A 19,389-nucleotide genomic window follows, 5' to 3' on the forward strand; every position below is an offset into this window, starting at 1 on the left:
TGAAGCAAGAAATCTGTTAGAACACACACTAGCAAAAATACTAGGAATGTTTTAAAAATTAATATTTTCTTTTATTTATTAATCTTTTTTTGTTAATGTACCTCTCTGCCTGTTTTTAGTTTTAGGTACCTGTACCCTGTTTATAAAATAAACTATCAGCATGAACGATAAATAATGTGTTTAATGTTAGATGTAGTTTAAAAGTTACGTGACCAATTAGAAATGTACATTTGTATTGGAAGAAACACAAAAAAGCTGTTAAAAAAAAAACTAAGAAAAGGCAACTGCCATTATCGCAAGACTGAGGCACAGGAATAATGGTAAAACCTCTTTGTGTAATGGACACATTCACCAACTTTCTTGACAAAACAACGAAACATGGAACAGTAAATTATTTAGCACTGAAGAAGAAAAAAAATTAGAAAACAGTTTGCACAAAATGAATGGTGTGTATATGTATGTGTGTGTGTGTGTGTGTGTGGTGTGTGTGTGTGTGTGTATTTGTGATATGTGAATGGTTGTTGTAAATGTATTTCCGCCAAGTTTGACACCGTTTACCTTGTGCTAAGACTTGTGTTTTTTTATAACACACAATTTACCTTTCCAAACGATGATCATTACAGAAAAATAACAACAACAACAACTTCTTAAAAAAATTTTTAAAATAGACAAGAATGAATAGGGAGTGGGTAGTGCCTGTATTTAAGAAATGGTGGAACCCAGAAAATAAAAAAAAATAAAAAATGATACATATTGTATATCAGGGATTTAAAAAAAAAAGATATTTTTTTAGTGTTTTTCAAGGTGAGAACTAAGATGGGTTTTAGTTTGAAGGAAAGGTGCATTGTTGATTTTTATTTAATTTTTTTTCAATAACATTTAATTTGAAAATGAGAGAAGAATGGTAACAAACTTTCAAACTTAGAATACATAGAATGTTAGGTAGCAATTAATTAAAAGAACAAACTATAATTAATTTGTTTCTTTATCATCTTTAATAATAATTTCTTCTGCTTCGGCCCAAGGCCCACATTACAAGGGGAAATGGTAGAGATTATTGACCTGTTACTAGTATTCACAGAAACATTCACAAAGATCAATCCCACCAGGATGTGAATACTAACACAAGGTATTACCCCTAGATCAATAAACTATCTCAATCTGCATTTCCTCATCTACAACAATTCATTTAAATTAATGATAATAATAATAATAATGATCATCATCATCGTGATGATTATGGTCATAAGAGTAAATAATAGCAATAATAATTTCTTTTGATGAGGCACCATGCCAATGTTTGTAAGGAGAGGGAGAAGGAGAGCGGGAGGTATATAGTCAATTGCACCAATATTCTACTGGTACCTATTTTATTGACCCTGGAGGGATAAAAGACAAATTCAAACTTGGTTTGATTTGAAACCGAATAACAGCACACACTGAACTCAATACAGCAGAGCATTATATGGATTCCACTGTCATAATTCTCATGATAATGATAATGATGATGATTTAGATGAAAATGATTATTTTGATGAAGTTGATGGTAATGGCGATTATTTATGTGTGAAAACTCAGCTTTTTTTTTGTGAAGAGGTATTGAAAAATAGATTTCTAAATAATGATAATAATAATAATAATAATAATAATAATAATAATAATAATAATGATAATAATAATAATAATAATAATCATCATCATCATCCAGAAAGTCATCAATACAACTTAAGAACAGAAAGCATAATTAAACTGGGTACAATACCAATACTGGGTAGCAACAGAATAACAACAGCAACAATAATAATGCTGTTGGCAGTAATAATAATAATAATAATATTGACTTTCGCAATTCAAATAACTAATTTTGTAAATGAAGAAGTGCAATTAGGTCCAGTAACCTTGGTCTGTAGAGTTATTCAGACAAGTGAAACACAGGAGCTTGGATATTCTCGTAAAGCAACAGTGACACTTTAGTAACTGAGATATCACCACTGCCTTTAATAATAATAATAATAATAATAATAATAATAATAATAATAATAATAATAATAGACACCCCAACAATTAACATTAACATTAACAATAACAGTGATTAGATAATATTTAACATCAATATAAATTAAACAATAAGTTAATGTTTTTTTGCAAGGAAAAAAAAACAAACAAAACATTATTGGCAGGTGAGGTAGTGAAAGTAATTCTGGCTGCAAGATTTCATGACCTAATTACCTTTAATTAATTTCTTAATCACTTTGCATTTCTGATTAACTGAAGAAAACAAAGAAAAACAAAATCTTATGATTTGAATTCACTGAAACATTGCAAACTTTAATTTACCTAAAATTAAAATATTCATCATCATCATCATTATTATTATTATTATTATTATTATATTAGTAGATGTTGCACATTATACCTGCTTAGCAGAATATAGACCCATATATCATGGTGGCTACCAACATGATCATCATCATCATCATCATCATCATTATTGCTGATTTGGTTTTAATATCCTGTTATTTATTTTTATGAATATTTTAATTCTGTGTAGATTTGCGAATAAACATTTGGGGGCAGGGTGGGGGTAATACAAGATGGGCGTGGCTAGCTGGCAGTTGTTAACATGAGGTGGGAACGTTGGTTTCGTTTATTCTTTATTTTATTTTATTATTATTTTTTTTAAAAGCAGAAATAGCAGAACACAACTGGATTTAATTGACAACTAAGCTTAAAATTTAGAGTTGGGAGGACATATTTAGTCAAAAATGGCAGATGGAAGAAGAAAAAAAAGTTAAAAAAAAACAAAAACAATTTTGTTGTTGTTGTTATTGTTAAAGAGCGATCATTTTTGGACATGAACTTATTGATGACGTATCAATTTAACCATTTTTAAGGATCATGTAAAAACATTTTTATCTTTATAAGACACATTAAATGTGTCACAACATTCTTCCCCATAACAAGTTACATTATCACCTGTCTCCTTTGGAGACAACCAGCTCTTTAATGCAATTTTGAATTAAAGCTTTTCTTTTTTTTTTTCTGGTTTCATTCACAGGTCTAGCACATGCAAATTTTATCAATGATTGACACTGTGGCCAACAATTTAGATACCCAGGTACTACCAGCTAGAATCCAACATAGGGACACACTTTCAACAAGAATTAGATTTCTAAACTCATAGCACTTGGCAAATAACTGTCCAGTAATTATTCCTGGTCACTGCCAATGACAAGTTACAAATCCAATAACAACAGTTCTGAAATCCAGTGTCTGTGGTCGTGTGAAACCACAGGTGAACTGTGCAGCAGAATACAAAAATACAATAAATTCCTAAACATCTGGTTACCTTAACACCAGTCATCGTCTTCATCTGAATCGTGACGAACAGGGCCACCTGTGCCATCTCCACACATGTCCAAATTTTCTGGTTTACGCTTCTTTGGTTTGAATCCATTTGGTAAAGTTTCGGTACGTCGATCTGACATGTGAACACTTAGAGATGGATCTTCAAAATAGCGTCCTCTGTTATTTATGCGTGGATCAAACGTTCTACTTCTGTGTGAAACATAAGGGTCTACTGCTCTACTAAAATCCCTGTTGCTAGTCCTTTGAGTAGCAGGTAAAGTTCTACTTCTTTCAGGACTTAATTTACTTAAACTATTCCTTTCTGTTGGACTATAGGGCTCTGGTCGACCAAGTCGTCCTAAAGGAGGGGCCTGTCCAACTGTAGGTCCTATTCTTGGAATGTGAGTAGGTGATGCATTTAGTCTAGGGAAGTTTATGCTACCAGGGCTCTTTGATGGCTGTGGGACAGTTGGTGATGGCATAACCCGAGGCATATTGTCACGGGGTCGAGTTTGAGCAAGGTTTAAAGTTGAAGGCTTGCTGGGAACTGCTGGTAGTTTACGAGTAGCTTTTCTTGGCTGTGTCACTGTGGGACCAGGGCTTGGACTTCTTGATCGGTCCGTTAAGTTTGCAGATCCATAATATTCATGTTGATGTAGCATGGGTGTTGGAGTGAGATTTGGGGAAGGGCTTCTAGAACGGTTTTCTAAGGATGTAGATCTGTAGAATGTTGGCTCTTTTCTCCGAGCTGTTGGACTTGGAAGAGGTGAACCAAGTATCTGCCCCTGCTGCTGTAGTGGGGGTCTGTGACGACCACGACTTCTTCCACGCATTTGAGGAGAAGTAGGAACACTAAGGCTGTCATCGTGTTTTCCTTAGGAAGACAAAAAAAAAGACAAATATTAACATTCAACAATGTAAAACAAGATTTATTGATGACGTATCAATAACGTATCAATACATTAACTGCATCTTAAAATATATACAAAATATACCACAGTGATACACATAGATACATAAACCCAATGCATATAGCTGAAACTTCAGAAACCCTTACACAAGTTGCTCATGAGACAATTTCAGCTCCCAATAAAAGAAAATATACAAACTCAATCTTCAGTACTTTTCAACTGCGCGCATGTGTGATATATATATATGGTCATCCTATAAGTTCTGTCTGAATTTTGAATAAAGAAAACAAGTGATCAAATGTTATATTTAATTGAAATTTAATCATCAATGTACTTTCTCTGATTATCTATGACTTCCTTCCATCTATTTACAAGCTTTTTAATCCCATCAATGTAAAACTCTTTTGGTTTCAAAACAAAGAACTCTGAAATGTCAGTTTTGACTTCCTCCTGGCTTGCGAAAGTTATGTTCCCCCAAATGATTCTGTAAACTAAAAAACAAATGGTAGTCTGAAGGAGGAAGGTCGGGAAAATAAGGTGGATGAGGAATTTCTTCCCAACCAAGCTCTTCTATCTTCTGTGATGTGATCTTTGCAGTGTGGGGTCATGCATTGTCCTGATGAAACATCACTCCTTTTCGATTCACTAAAGCGGGTCTTTTTTTCTTCAAAGCTTGGTTCAAACGCTCTAATTGCTGACAGTAGACTTGAGCATTGATTGTTGCATTAGGTGGTAACAATTCAAAGTGAATTACTCCTTTGCAATCCCACTAGATAGAGAGAAGAACCTTTTTCCCATGAAGTTCCCTTCTTGGTTGTGGTTGAGCCTTTTCCCTTTTACCAAGCCACAGTTTACGATGTTTAACATTTTGATAGAAGATCTGTTTTTCATCACCAGTCACAAGTCGATCCAAAAAGGGTGAAATGAGTTCGCGAGAATGGAGAGAAGAGCAGATGTCAACTCGGGATTTGTGGTTACTTTCGGACAATTCATGAGGTACCCATTTTCCAAGTTTTATGGACCTTTCCAAGTAGTTGAAGATGATGAATAATTATATGGTTTGAACTAAGTTTTATTGCCAATTCTTCAACTAATAATGCAGGATTTTCTTCAAGTAATGCCTCAAGGAGCTTATCATCAAACTCAACTGGACATCCTGTTCGATCTTCATCTTCAAGGCTGAAATCTCCACTTCTGAATTTTGCCAGCCATCTTCTGCAAGTTCTTTCATTCTAGCATTCTTTCCCATAAACTGAGTGAATGTTTCGAGTCGCTTCGGCTGCAGAGTTTCCATTTTTGTTCTCATAAAACATTATGTGCCTCAAATGCTCTTTGGATACTTCCATGTTAGAAAGGGTTTTAATCGAATAAATTTTAATTCTATTATTCTGTAAAATAATATTTAATTAGTTTAAATGTACACAAATGCATAAAAATGATTTTTAATTCCATTAGACATTCTATAAATACTATTAAATTTCATTCAATTTTAAAAAAGGTAAAATCAGACAGAACTTGTGGGATGACTTGATACAATTATATATATATATATATAACAATGTTGATATGCAGAACCACTGCTTTTACTCATTTTTTTACTCTGCAACAGCAAATAATAGTCAAAGGAAATCCATAGCAGAGATGATTGCCAATACTACAGAAACTAAAAGATTCAGTGTTTGGTGCCAGATGCCTGTGAATAATAGTTTAACAAATGAATAAGGGATGGAATAAAATAATCAATGGAACAGAGTCGATCGATTCCTGTTGGATGAAAGAAAGAGTGAGTGGGACTGGATTTGAACTCACAGCAGTGATACATCAAATTAGATCCACTACTCTCAATAAACACAAGTCTTTATTATTGTCCCAAATACTCACTCCACCACTCCATTCACTCACTGATACATCAATTCCATGAAACACACAATGTCTCACATCCATGTTCAAAAGTTTAACAATGTAACTGTAAAATGGATGAGGTTACCCTGCAGAATGTGAAGTGAGAGTAGAAGTGATGGACAAACACAGACACTCACACACTTTAATATAATTTCAAAGATGCCTTGCCCCATTCCATGCTGTATGTCAGATGACAAGTTATGAAGTATACCAGTGATACAGCCTAGAATCACAATATTTTAACTTACTGCTGTGTATGGTTGGTCATCAACTTATCAAATAAAACAGAACTTCTTGGATGAAATCTCTATCTTACATAATACACACACACACACACACACAACACACACACACACACACACACACACACAAAGAATATATACGTGTACTGTTAAGCATGACACACAAAGTTCAGGCTGCTTCTGTGCTGAATATGTACCATGCAATAGTATTAATGAAATACAGAAAACATACATAGATGCTAGTTTATGATTTATAAAACATACACATCGAAATATATTTATGTTTTATAAAGCATAACATACATTTTCTGTACTTCATTAAAACTATATACAAGGTCCATTCCAGAAGTTTTGCGCCTCTTTTTTAAGAGAGACATTGTTGTTGTAACTGTTGTAATACCATTACAACACATTTAAAAATGCTGACCTGGCAACTTTTGTTATTCCAGATGGAAGAAGCTGTAACAACAATTTGAACACATTTTACTAAATAGGCGCAGGAGTGGCTGTATGGTAAATAGCCTGATTATCAACCACATGGTTCTGGGTTCAGTCCCACTGCATGGCACCTTGCGCAAGTGTCTTCTACTATAGCCTCAGGCCGGCCAAAGCCTTGTGAGTGGATTTGGTAAACGGAAACTGAAAGAAGCCTGTCATATATATGTATATGTATATATATATGTATGTGTGTGTGTGTTTGTCCCCCAACATCGCTTGACAACTGATGCTGGTGTGTTTACATCCCCGTAACTTAGCGGTTCAGCAAAAAAGACCGATATGATAAGTACTAGGCTTATAAAGAATAAGTCCTGGGGTCCATTTGTTTGACTAAAGGTGGTGCTCCAGCATGGCCGCAGTCAAATGACTGAAACAAGTAAAAGAGTAACTGCTTGTCACAGCTGACTAATTTTGAGACTGCAGTTGGAACCTGAACACAATACAGAATCTTGCCATACAATCAAGTTTTGTGCTAAACTGGACAAAGACGCTGAAATGCTGCAGACTGGTCATGGATTAACTTGCACAAGCCAAGCATCTATTTTTCACTGACACAAGAGGCCATGCAAAGCAAATGCATTGGGAAGCTCATGATGACCCCTTTTTTGGGTAGCAAGGGCATCATCTACATCCACTTTGTAGAGGTTTTGTGGGAATTCACAAAGAGATTTCAACTCAAAAGGGCCAGAGCACCTACACCAGGACGATGCATTAATCCACATCGGTTCCATCCTGGTAACCAACTCCTTGATAGAGATGGGCATCAAAACAGCCCCTTACCCTCCCTACAGTCCAGACATTCACCCCTCAAGCTGAAAGAAAAGATGAAGGAGACCATGACAAGGGTCCCAGACACCTTCATTTTGAAGGACTTCAATAGGGCTTTCATGAGGTGGCTGCGGTGCTACAGTGAGCATTTTGAAATCAGAAGCTCAAACTTTGAAGGACATTAGAGTTTTGTACTTCTTTGAAATTAATGTCTCTCTTGAAATAGTCTCAAAAATTCTGGAATGCATGACATAAACTGTGTGTGGAAGTGAACTCACACACATGCACATTTCCACTCCATCATCATCATCATTTTTATGCCCATTCGTCTTTGCTTGCATGGATTGGACAGGTCTATTTAAACACAGCTTTGTGCTGTTTGTTGCATTCCTGTCATAGAATTAACATTGCACACCTGTGAATATTCTACTTTAGTTTTACCATTGTCCACCTCACATAAACCTGTCAGTTGAAACTAGCAAAAGACAGCACCAAATACTAAATAAATATTCTAACCTCATAAATAGCAGCAGATAAAAGTGCCTGGTGGTGTGTAGCAGTGTATGTTTGTCACTGTATGTAATTAGCATTTAACAGTAATTGTCCATAACAATTCACATCAAACCAATATTTGTGAGAAGATATGGTAACCATTCTTTATATTTGCTCAGAAATGAAAGGAAATGCCAACACAAGCTTTCTCATTGTAACGCCCATCACAAATTCTCTGGCAACTCTGCCAACACTCTTAATTTTGAGATCTAGTGGAAATATGTGAGATAGATGCAAACTAATAACAGGAATGAAAGGCTAAGAGGCAAAACATATACTCTAGATTTAAATGTCTTCTTTATTTAGTCCAGTTGAAGCTGTATTTATTTTTATGGCTTATTAAGAAGCAAAATGACAGGGCTCATGAATGACCCTTTTCAGGGCATCTGAAAAGAAAGTAGGAAGTTGTCCTTAGACTTGAGACCTAACTTGAATGCTTGTAACAGAATGAAATTTATTAAAGATACCCAAGGACTAAAGAGTGGGATTAATATAGGTGACAGATTAAGCCTGTCACCCACGAGCAATAGAGGATGTCACCCAGTTTCCATTGACCAAGTTTCACTGTCAAAGGAATCTAATACTTATGATACTTGTTCAAGATGCTACATACAAAGGAAGGGAATAACATTTTGTGTTGATGGAACGTTTTCTATTTTTGTTTTTTTTCTTACTGAAGCTAGAGGAGGAAAAATCAGAATGGCCACTGGCTGGTTAATATTCATTGCGTGGTTGACCAATAACTGTTGATGGTTGAATTAGAGATGATTAAATTTTCAAATATAACAAAATGTAGCAAACATGGCCATGTGGTTAAGATGGTCACTTCACAATTACATGGTCCTGGGTTTGATCCCAGTGCAGGGTACTTTGGGCAAGTGACTTTTGCCTCAATCAGAAATTTGGTAGAGAGAAACTGTGTGAGTGTGCGTGTGTGTGAACCTCAGTTTAAAGACAAGTGTTATTTATGATGTGTTCTTTCATGACTTGTAACTTAGCAATCTGATAAATAGGGTTTGATTAAAATAAGTGCCAGGCTAAAATATGTAATGATGTAGATCTTGCTGCTGTCTACAATCCTCTAAGGTGATGGTCCTCCCCCTCAGCATATTCACAATCCAAGGATCAGAAAACAGGGAAAGTATGAATGACTCTGATCTAAAGCTGATTAATCAATTACAACTGATCTCTCAATCAGGAATGATAAATAAACTTAACAAAACAATAATAAAGCATGCAATCTTCAGTCAGTAAATTTTAGGTGTTTCATGTTTACTAAGGGAGAGAGGGACAATATCAATAATAGTTTATTTGGACCCCAGAAACCGTTGGCAGGATAAAACTCACACCAATCTATGCAATCTATGATGACAATCTGTAATTTTAGTTGGCCCTTGTTGGATAATGTATAGCATTAGAAATTGAATTTAATAATATCTATAAATTGAAAATTGAAATATTTGCTAATTATTAAAAAGGACTTCATTTACTCAGGATGCAAAAATATTTTTAAGCATAAAATTTGCATAAAATCTGGACATGCAGGTAATGAGAAATATGTATGTAATTATTATTTTTAATTTTTTCAAAATAATTTAATGGAAAACTGATAAAGTTTGAATGGTGCACATGCTATTTATCAAAAGATTATGTTGTTGAATTTTAGAAAGATATTAATAAATATTAAAAATGTAGGCATATGAATTCCATTATAAATTTCTTAAAAAACAATTCAAAGCAGATATAGACTCAAGTTGTCTTTTGTAAAATAAATGATCATTGGGCATTCATATATACTAAATAAAAGATTTGCAAATAACATTCACTTAGAATTTATCTGAAAAGTTGGAAAACATTCTGATGGAAAAAAAAAACTGAAATAAGCTTAAAAAGATTTATGAAATCGGAGAATTCAAAATATATATTAAAAAAAAAAACATTCAATAAATGCTGATGTTGAAATGAGTCTGACAGAGGAGAATGTCCTTGGGATACTTTCAGCTATAAGTATATATAGTTAAGCGCATGAGCTAATGTACTAAATGTAGTGAACTGAAAACATGTTTAATCAATTTAAAATTACAGCCATAATGAGAAGGAAACTCATTTATGTTAATGACAATTCTTTATCAAAAATGGCAATAAGGACAACTCTGATAAATTTATGAGAATTAAATGAAGAGATACTGTGGGATGGAAGAATGAATTGACCTTTGATAGATGTGGATACAATGTCTTAAATGTCTCCTCATCAGACCTCATCAGAGATGCACAGCCTAAAGATCAAACCCCTTGCCACTGGATGTCCACATTTAATTTTGATTCATCATTTTGGTCTTTCTTGACAAGTTTTGTCATTAACATCAATAATTAGTTTTTCTCTTCCTTATTGGAGTAATTCTGATATAATTAGTATATTGATTATCCCCAAGGTAATTCCTAAAGGATCAATAATATTTTAATAGATTTTAAAAAATCATGCGAGATTTGTACAAAGCAAAAGAAAGATAAATCAATTAAGGGATTTCCTTGTTTGTTACGAAAAGGTGAAGGTGATGCGGAACAATGTCCGTCTAAACTATGTGAAAGAATCAGAAGATTTGTGGTTTTTGTTATTGAATGGAAAAGAAACAGGCAAAGGTGGATGTGAGAGACATCTGAGCTAGAATTGTTTGGAGTGTTGGAGAAAAAGCCTTTTAGTTTCAGCCACAGACTGAGTTCAAATCCTGCTGGGGTAAAATTTTCTTTCATTCTTCCAAGGTTGATAAAATAAAGTACCAGTCAACTACTAGGGTTGATTTAATCAACTGATACTGATATTGCAAAGGAATTTTTTTTTAATAGGAGACAAACGCTGAAAATTGCAAACAAGCTTTCTGAGTGCTCTTTGTGTTTCAAAGATGGACGACAAAGTTAACCCCAACATCTACAATATTCCTGTGAGAGCAGTGATTCTAGACAGGTTTATTTATCACTGAAAGACATAAATGAGGGACTAATGGCACTCAAATTCAATAATTAAAGGGATATATGGCATATCCATCTGTCGTCACAGAAGAACAAACACAACTAAAATTAAGCAATGGTTATTCCTTTACCATTTTCTATGACATGAGCAGCAGAGGTTCTTAGATTCAAAAACAAAATTATTATAGATAAGACCTAAGGAAGGAGCCTCTATGTGGTTGCTTTTTCAGTTACAAATAGCACAGAATTGCTGGTCTTGTGCCAAAATATGAAGTTATTCTTAAGAGTGGTGCAATAGCAGGATCACCAAAGTGTTGAGGAATAAAATATTCATTCATTCCAGTTCTTTTATAACCTGTCAACTTTGCCTTTTATCCTTCTGAAGTCAAAAAAATGCCAGTCAAGTCCCTGCTTCAGGGATCTGGACAAACACTCCCCTCAAAATTGTTAGACTCGTGCCTAAATTTGAAACACTTCTTATGATTATTATTATTATTTATTATTATTATTATTAAGGTGTTAGACTGGCAGAATTATTAGAGCATTGCACTTAATGCCTCACAGCATGTCTTCCTGCTCTTCATGTTGTGAGTTCAAATCCTGCTGAGGTCAACTTTGCCTTTCATCTTTTCAGGATCCATAAACTATAGTTCCAGTCAGGTAGTGGGGTAAATATAATGGACTGACACCCCTCCCTGAACATTGCTAACTTTGTGATTAATTCATCATCATCATTCTTATTATTACATTTTCTATGGTTTCCAGCAATTTTCTACATAATTGAGGTGGTTTGTAGAGTACACAAGGTGCCTGGCCTACTAGTTAGGGTGCTGCACTTGTGATTATAGAATTGTGGTTTCAATTCCCAGACTGACCGTGCCTTGTGTTTTTCAGCAAAACACTTCATTTCATATAACTCCAGTCCACTCAGTTGTAAATGAGAGACCTTGGTGTACAGGGATGGATTTTCCTGAGATGGTGACTCAGGAAAATCACCTAAATGGAGGCCTTGCAAGCTATATTTTGTATTCACTGAAAGGATGAACAGCACAACCTGTTCTGTGAATTCTGATTTGTTGGGACTGGTGGTCGTTCAACCATGTCAAAAGATGCAGCTGCTGCAGTATAATATCCCAGCATTAATTTCTCGACAGACCATGTCTTCCTCCCAACAACAAAAGCTTTCTCTCTGATGAGCTTCCCTACAGTTTCCATCTACCAAATTTCACTCACTAAGCTTTGGTTGACTTGAAGCTATGGCAGAAAACACACAGTGCAATTGTAATGGAGAAGCCAAGAGAAATCCCTTCCATGATCTTTAGAAGATGCGATTCATGGAAATTAAGTTTGGAAAAAGAAGACCAAAAGACTCCCACACAATACCAACATTTACAAACTCTAAAAGAATATCTTAGTAAGAGCAGCTGGTTCATAAGGAAGAAATATGCTGCCTATACTGCTAGGGTTAATGCTTGGACAGGGTTCTACAGAATATATTACAAATAATGATAAAAGCAACAACAATAATTTATAGTTTCAAAATTTGGAACAAGGCCAGCAATCTTAGGGAGTAAGCCAATACTGTCAATCTCAGTACGTGACTGGTACCTTATTTTATTGACCCTGAAAGGATGAAAGGCAAAGTTGATCTCAGTGGTATTTGAACTCAGTACAGAAAGAGCTTGAAGAAATATTGCCAAGCATTTCTTCTAATGTTCTAATGGCTGCCATAATAATAATAATAATAATAATAATAATAATAATAATAATAATAATATAATAATAATAACAATAATAATAATAATAATAATAATAATAATAATAATAACCCTTTCTACCAGAGGCACAAGGCCTGAAAGTTTGGGGAGGGAATTAGTCAATTATATCGACCCCAGTGTTTCACTGGTACTTAATTTATCGATCCCCGAAAAGGATGAAAGGCAAAGTTGACCTCAGCAGAATTTGAACTCAGAAAGTAGTGACAGACGAAATACTGCTTAGCGTTTTGCCTGGCCAGCATGCTAACAATTCTGCCTGTTCGTCACCCTCATAATAATAATAACAACAACTTGATTACTATATTTACTGTGTGTTCTAATTAAGAAACCTGCCTATCAGTCTATCTGTAATTTGTACAATAGACAGATAAGACTAACATTTTAATAAACTATCAATAAATTAGCCAGAAGGACAGACAATAGTCATACAAGGGTTTGTAAATATTGTTATGATATTCTGATGCAGTATTTGAGGCTTGTCATGCCAAGATGTACTGAATTTTTGGTTTGAGAAACTCTATGGATTCAACAAATTTATTATCAAGTTCTGGCTCAGGTAAATATTCCCTCAGTTCTGGAGCCAGCAGGATTATCCAGAAGTGATGGGAAAAGACCAGATGGTCTTATCCATTGTCCCTTATCTGCCTCATCTGGGACGCCACAGTCAGTGACTCCTGTGCTCACTCCCACATCCTGGATGCTGTGGTGAATGGAAGGGTCACTGTTTCTGTAGTTGAATGGAACAAAATCCTGAAGTATCAGGACTTATTGGTGAACCATTTCTTCCAGCCAGTGGCATTTGTGATGTCTGGAGGAGCTGGGCTGCTGACAATGAAGTTCTTGTCGTCATTAGCAGCTTGTCTTACTGAGGTGTCAGATGATGCCCATGAGTGTGCTTGGCTGTTCCAATGCCTTGCCATCACCCACAGTAATGCCATGAATGTTTTGGCTTGCTTCTGTAAGTTCTGCTCAACCTTATACTGTGCAAACAACTGATGCACTTAGTATTGAATTGATGTTTTCCTTCTTTCTTCTTGCTTCCTTTTTTACCCACTTTTCACTCAAAATTGTGTTTTCTTTGGTTTGGGATTTTAATATGGAATATTTATGTAATTCAATATACTTTTTATGTCAATAAATATTTTGTAAGGAGAAAAAAAAAAAGAATCTAAATTTATAAAATGGGTGTGGTGGGGGAAAGGAAGTTTAATTAGGTGAAGAAACTTGGTTTACTAAGAACCTATTGGTGCACCATAGTGCCTGCCACAACAATGACAACAACAAGAGTAATAGCAGTAGTAATAATAAAGTGATGATGATGATGCTGCTGAAATCAGTGAAAATATAGACAGGACTTTTCTTACCATCATCATAATAATAATCTGGAAACAAGTGAGAAATTTATAAATTCCAAGTAGTTTTATACATCAAACATAATTGTAAAAAAACAGGTGGCAGTGGGGGGGGGGGCACTGGCAATGGTCTTTGTTGGTAAATATTATAGAGAGAAGTTAGTTGCCTCTTACAACAAACAACACAGTTAATAAGAAGTACATCATTTAAAAATGGGGATAGACAAGGTTAGGGTTAGATGGGGACATAAAAACAGAAATGAAAAGTTAGTAAAGTTTTATGATTCCAGACGAAGAATACTGTAACTGCATGTAATGTGGTATAATGTGTGGAAACATAACAGACTGAAGGTTGCAGCTGTGGACTGAAAAAATCAATGGACATCTCTTTGAATGTAGGGCATTGATATGTAAGTTCAAACTTTTCAAGAGACATTGGTCATTCAAAGAATAGAGAAGAAAGATTTTGCCTTGAATATAATGGACAAATTATTTAGTGGGAAAAACTTTTGTTCTTTCATATTGGTTTCAGGTAATTATTGTAAGAGGTGAAATAGAAAGAATAGCAAGTAATTAAAATTAAAATAGAATAAAATAATATTGAAATTTAATCATGAAACAGGATTGGAGAATGGTGAAGTTGTGGAATTGAAAAATCACTGTAAGTTTGGATGTTACAATCATAAGACAACAGAAAAAGGTGACAGTTTAAAATGGTGAGGGTATAATTAGCAAATGATAAATCATTGCCATCAATTAATAAGGAAGAGGAACGAGAAGAACAGATGCTAAATATGCAAATGAAATTAAAATGTATTGATTTGGAAAGTTCTATCAATTCCATTGAAATACAAAGAAATGATTAATTTTCCAATTGAAACTGCTTAAATAAAATTAGTTTCTTCTTTGGGGTAGGAACACTTAAATGATTTGAATAGTTTTTATTCAGTGAAATCTAAACTAAAATATGTCAAGATGCTAGAGTATTATTTACTTGTGCCAACATAAAAATAAAATGTTAAAATTATCTTAAGAGCTTCAACGACATAGAACGTGAAAAGGAAATAAATAACAGAGGGACAATAAGAAGGTGCTCGGCTGCGAGATAATATAATAGAAACACCAGGTGTGTAAAACATATATAATATTATCTAAACCAAGGTGAGAAACAAACATTAAGTGGCAATTTGTATTTAAATTAGACTATAATTAATTAGAGAGAATTGGTGAAATAATACTTTTAGGGGATGCAAAAAAAAAATAGTGAAGTGGAAATAAATCTCAACAGATTTGCAAATAATTTCATTGTGGTTTCTTACCTTCATAAAAATAACCTGGAAATAAGGACCAAATTTTAGAAATATAACTTGTCGGGCAAAAGGGGACAGGGAGAATGTTTGTAAAAGAAATTCTGAATTGTTTTCGTCATATTATAACGGCTAATAATGTAAGATTTTTAATATTGATTAAAAAACAAATTGCTGGTTTCAAAATTAGACAAACTGAATATAAAAAGGCTAAATATAAGAGCCTCTATATAGTTACATGGCCTGTTAAAAATGGCAGCCAAATTTCCCTCAAATTAGACTACTATCTCATATAAGGGAAGGATACATTAGACAATATAGTCCTAGATACCCATAGAAAGCTGAAACTATGAAACAGTATTTACAAAATGTAAATTCCCATGAAGAATATGGAAAAAATTGTGAGGAATAATGGAAAGTAACTTAGACCCAAACCAGACTTCATGCAAAATAGCCTCAGTGTTGGAAAAATTAGAATTAAGTTCCATGCATAGATGTAGATATTTGTTTTTCAAATAGACAAGGTAGTGCCCCAGCATGGCCACACTCCAATGACTGAAACCATTAAAAAGAAATTACAAAATACAACGAAACATTTCTTTTTTTCCATTTCCCTTAATTTACAGGAAGAAAACAATACCTATGACTCTTATCAAGGTCTTTGAAAATGATGGAATGAAATTCTTTTTCAATCAAAGACATAACTTGTATACTTCCAACAGAGTGGATTCGGCCAGAGGCGCCTAAAGAGTGAAATGGTGGACGAACAGGGAAACTCAACCAAAGGTGCCTGAAGAGCCAAATAGTCGTGGAGTTAAACTGTGTGAAGAATTATGTATACCATCCCAAAACAGAATCAATTTTCCCAGAGTTCTTGTCTACCAAATTCCACTCACAAGGCTTTGGTTACTCTGAAGCTACGGTAATAGAAGATAGTTGCTTGAGGTACCACACAGCAGGAGTGAACCCCAAATTCTGTAGTTGTGAAGTGAGTTTGATCACACTGATGAATTACATAGCAAAATATGTAAAATCAAAACCTCTGAATAGAGTCTTTTTTTATATATGTTTTTGTATTGTTGGACTTAATTATTGAGTCTAATTACTAAACTTAGCAATTCTTGAAAGAAAACTGAAAATTTAACCAAATATTGGAATTTGTGTTTTTCTAACATAGTTTAATCCTTAGAATCCGAAATGCCAATGCATTGGCACTACACCAAGGCCATACATTCTTGAAATGCCAGTCTACTGGCACTCCACATGTCTTTATTTTGTTACACACTATTTTGAGTCAGGAACCAATCAGTGAGCCTGTTATTTCGGGTCTTTGGCATACATATTCTGACGTGGATTTCTTATTTTGTGCTTGAATTTCGCTGAGAATGTCTTCAAAATGTGTCAGTGCTGAAGAAAGACCAGCTCAGATTCTTAGTGATGATGACGAGGATTTAGATGAGTCTGATTACAGTAACAAATGTGATTTGGAGCAAGAAACTAATGAAACCCAACAATTCTGACAGCGATCAAGGTGAACTTGTACATAATGTAGACAATGCTGCAGTACATGCCCAAATGCCTCAGGCTAATAGGAGGTGGGGGCCATAGTGATGGCGGTAGTAAACATGAATATTCCTGCTCTCTGGAGATGAGTTACAGCTGGTTTTACAGCAAGACAGTTCAGTCCTAACCACCCCACAGGCCGAAAGGATATTCCACCTCATATAAATGGAGAAAGTGGCCCCTGGATTTCCTTTCCCTGTTCTGAGACGATGTGCTTTGGGACATTTTGGTTAGAGAAAGTAATAAGAATGCCACATGTGTCAAAACCCAATAACTATGGTGCCAAAAAAGTGGTATGACACGACAGTAAAAGAGATGAAGGCCTTCTTTGGTTGTAGAGTTGCCATAGAGATGTTAGTTCATAAGGATAGGTATGAACAGTACTGGTGTACAAAATGTAGCTTTTTGACATCAACTCCAGGATTTGGGAAGGTTGGGACAGGTTTTTAGCTAAATGGTCAATGCTGACAAGGACGATCTGAATGTAAATAAGAAAGACAAAATATATAAGTCACAACCAATCATTGATTATATCTTACCAAGGTCTCAAAAACATTTTGAGCCTGAATGTGAGCTATTTTTAGATGAAGGCATGATTCCAACCAAAAATGCCTTATCCATAGAGCAAACAATCAAAGACAAACCCCGTTGGGGCTTGAAGACATTCTTGCTAACAGACAGTGCAAATAGTTACATTGTGAATGCTGAAGTGTACACTGGAAGGAGACCAGATGCCTGAGCAATTGATAATTTGCGTGTCACGGGGAATCTCATAGAACAAATGATGGAGAGGTATCAAGTGCAGAACTATTCACTGTTTGTGGACAGATTTTATGCATCAGTTGAGCTTGCAGAATATTTATTGGATAAAGGCATAAGACTGTGTGGAACAGTTCTGATCAACAGGTCTTCCCTAAAGTGTCACAAAAGAACAGGCAAATTCAAAAAGGGGCATCCGTGGTTCTGTTCAATGGGAATGTTGCAGTAATGGTATAGATGGACAAATGCCCTAAACATTTTGTTTCATCAATTTATGTGGATTCACCCATGACCTCAGTCACTAGGTATGATTGAAATGAACACAGAAAAGTACCTGTGCCCTATCCTATGGCAATGAAGAGTTACAATAACTTCATGGGAGGAACAGACAAAGCAACCAAATGACACACCTGCAAAAGTATCGGCACCATTATAACTGGCCTCGCTGATTAGTGATGAAGTTCTTTATGTGGACATCATATAATGTCTATGTTTTGCAGAGATGTTATAAGTCCCCATATCCAGCCTAACAAAAGAACCATCACATTCCATGCTTTCCTGAATAAGCCTTGTCATGAACGGTGATGTGAGGCTCAGTACCCAAGCAGGACATGGTCATCCAGCAAGTGCAGAGAGTTGTTTGGTTGATGTTGGATTGCATGAAGTGAAACGAGCTGAACATGCAACCGCAAACAACCGTTGTGCTGTGTGCATGGCGAAACATAGGCAGGCGAAGAGAGCGAATCCTAATGCTCAGTATAAGGACTTGGCAAAACAGTCAAAGACTATTTTCTGGTGGAACCACTGCAAAGTTTCCCTCTGTATTGGGAGACAAGGATCAAACTGATAACATGACTGGCACAACAAAGTGCAGTATTGGAAAAAGACTTGAACATCTTGTATTCTATTGTTTTTCACCATTTTGTATGGTTGTGTTGTGAAATAAGCAGGTCTTTCAGTATATATTCTAAGATTAAAAATTTTCAGTGAAACTTGCTGGGAGCTTAGGGTGGGGCATTCAATTCCTGTGGGTGGTTGGAGTTCAAAGGTTTAATGGTTACTTGTTTTGAAGTGAGGCTGAGTGGTGAAATAAACTGTCTTTTGTGGCCTGCAATGTCAAATAAGATGCTACTAGGCTGAAAGATTCCTATGCTGTAGTGTATGATATATAATACAGTAGTACACATAAAATACAGAACAGACTGTCATTAATTAGTTGATATAGACGAGGAGAAGAGATACTATAATAGCTCAGATGGTAGAGGAGACCCACATTGATTGAAAACAATAAACTGGGCATGAATAAATTCACTAGGCAATATGAAGGTGACAGAGAGGTTGAAAGCAAGCAACCAGTTTAAACGGATGTCTTGAGGTTCAATAAAACAGAGTTCACATAATTGCTCTGTTTTTGTCAATCCTTGACCACCACCAAGGACCAC

At 35.1% G+C, this 19,389-nt stretch overlaps 1 protein-coding gene across 2 annotated transcripts in view; it reads right to left on the minus strand.

The window, feature by feature from the left end:
• Window positions 1-2,683: 2,683 nt before the first annotated feature.
• LOC115222732 (voltage-dependent calcium channel type A subunit alpha-1) overlaps window positions 2,684-19,389 on the minus strand; it is a 998,519-nt gene continuing 981,813 nt past the window's right edge. For both annotated transcript variants that reach the window (XM_036511821.1, XM_036511820.1), the window contains 3 exons: window positions 15,638-15,652; window positions 14,331-14,348; window positions 2,684-4,222 (listed from right to left, as the gene is read on the minus strand). In XM_036511821.1, coding sequence (XP_036367714.1) covers window positions 3,351-4,222; window positions 14,331-14,348; window positions 15,638-15,652 — 905 coding nt within the window. In that variant the 3' untranslated portion in view covers window positions 2,684-3,350. The remainder of the gene's footprint in view (window positions 4,223-14,330; window positions 14,349-15,637; window positions 15,653-19,389) is intronic.

The sequence above is a fragment of the Octopus sinensis genome, linkage group LG21 (genome assembly GCF_006345805.1).
Source record: "Octopus sinensis linkage group LG21, ASM634580v1, whole genome shotgun sequence".
NCBI lineage: Eukaryota > Metazoa > Mollusca > Cephalopoda > Octopoda > Octopodidae > Octopus > Octopus sinensis.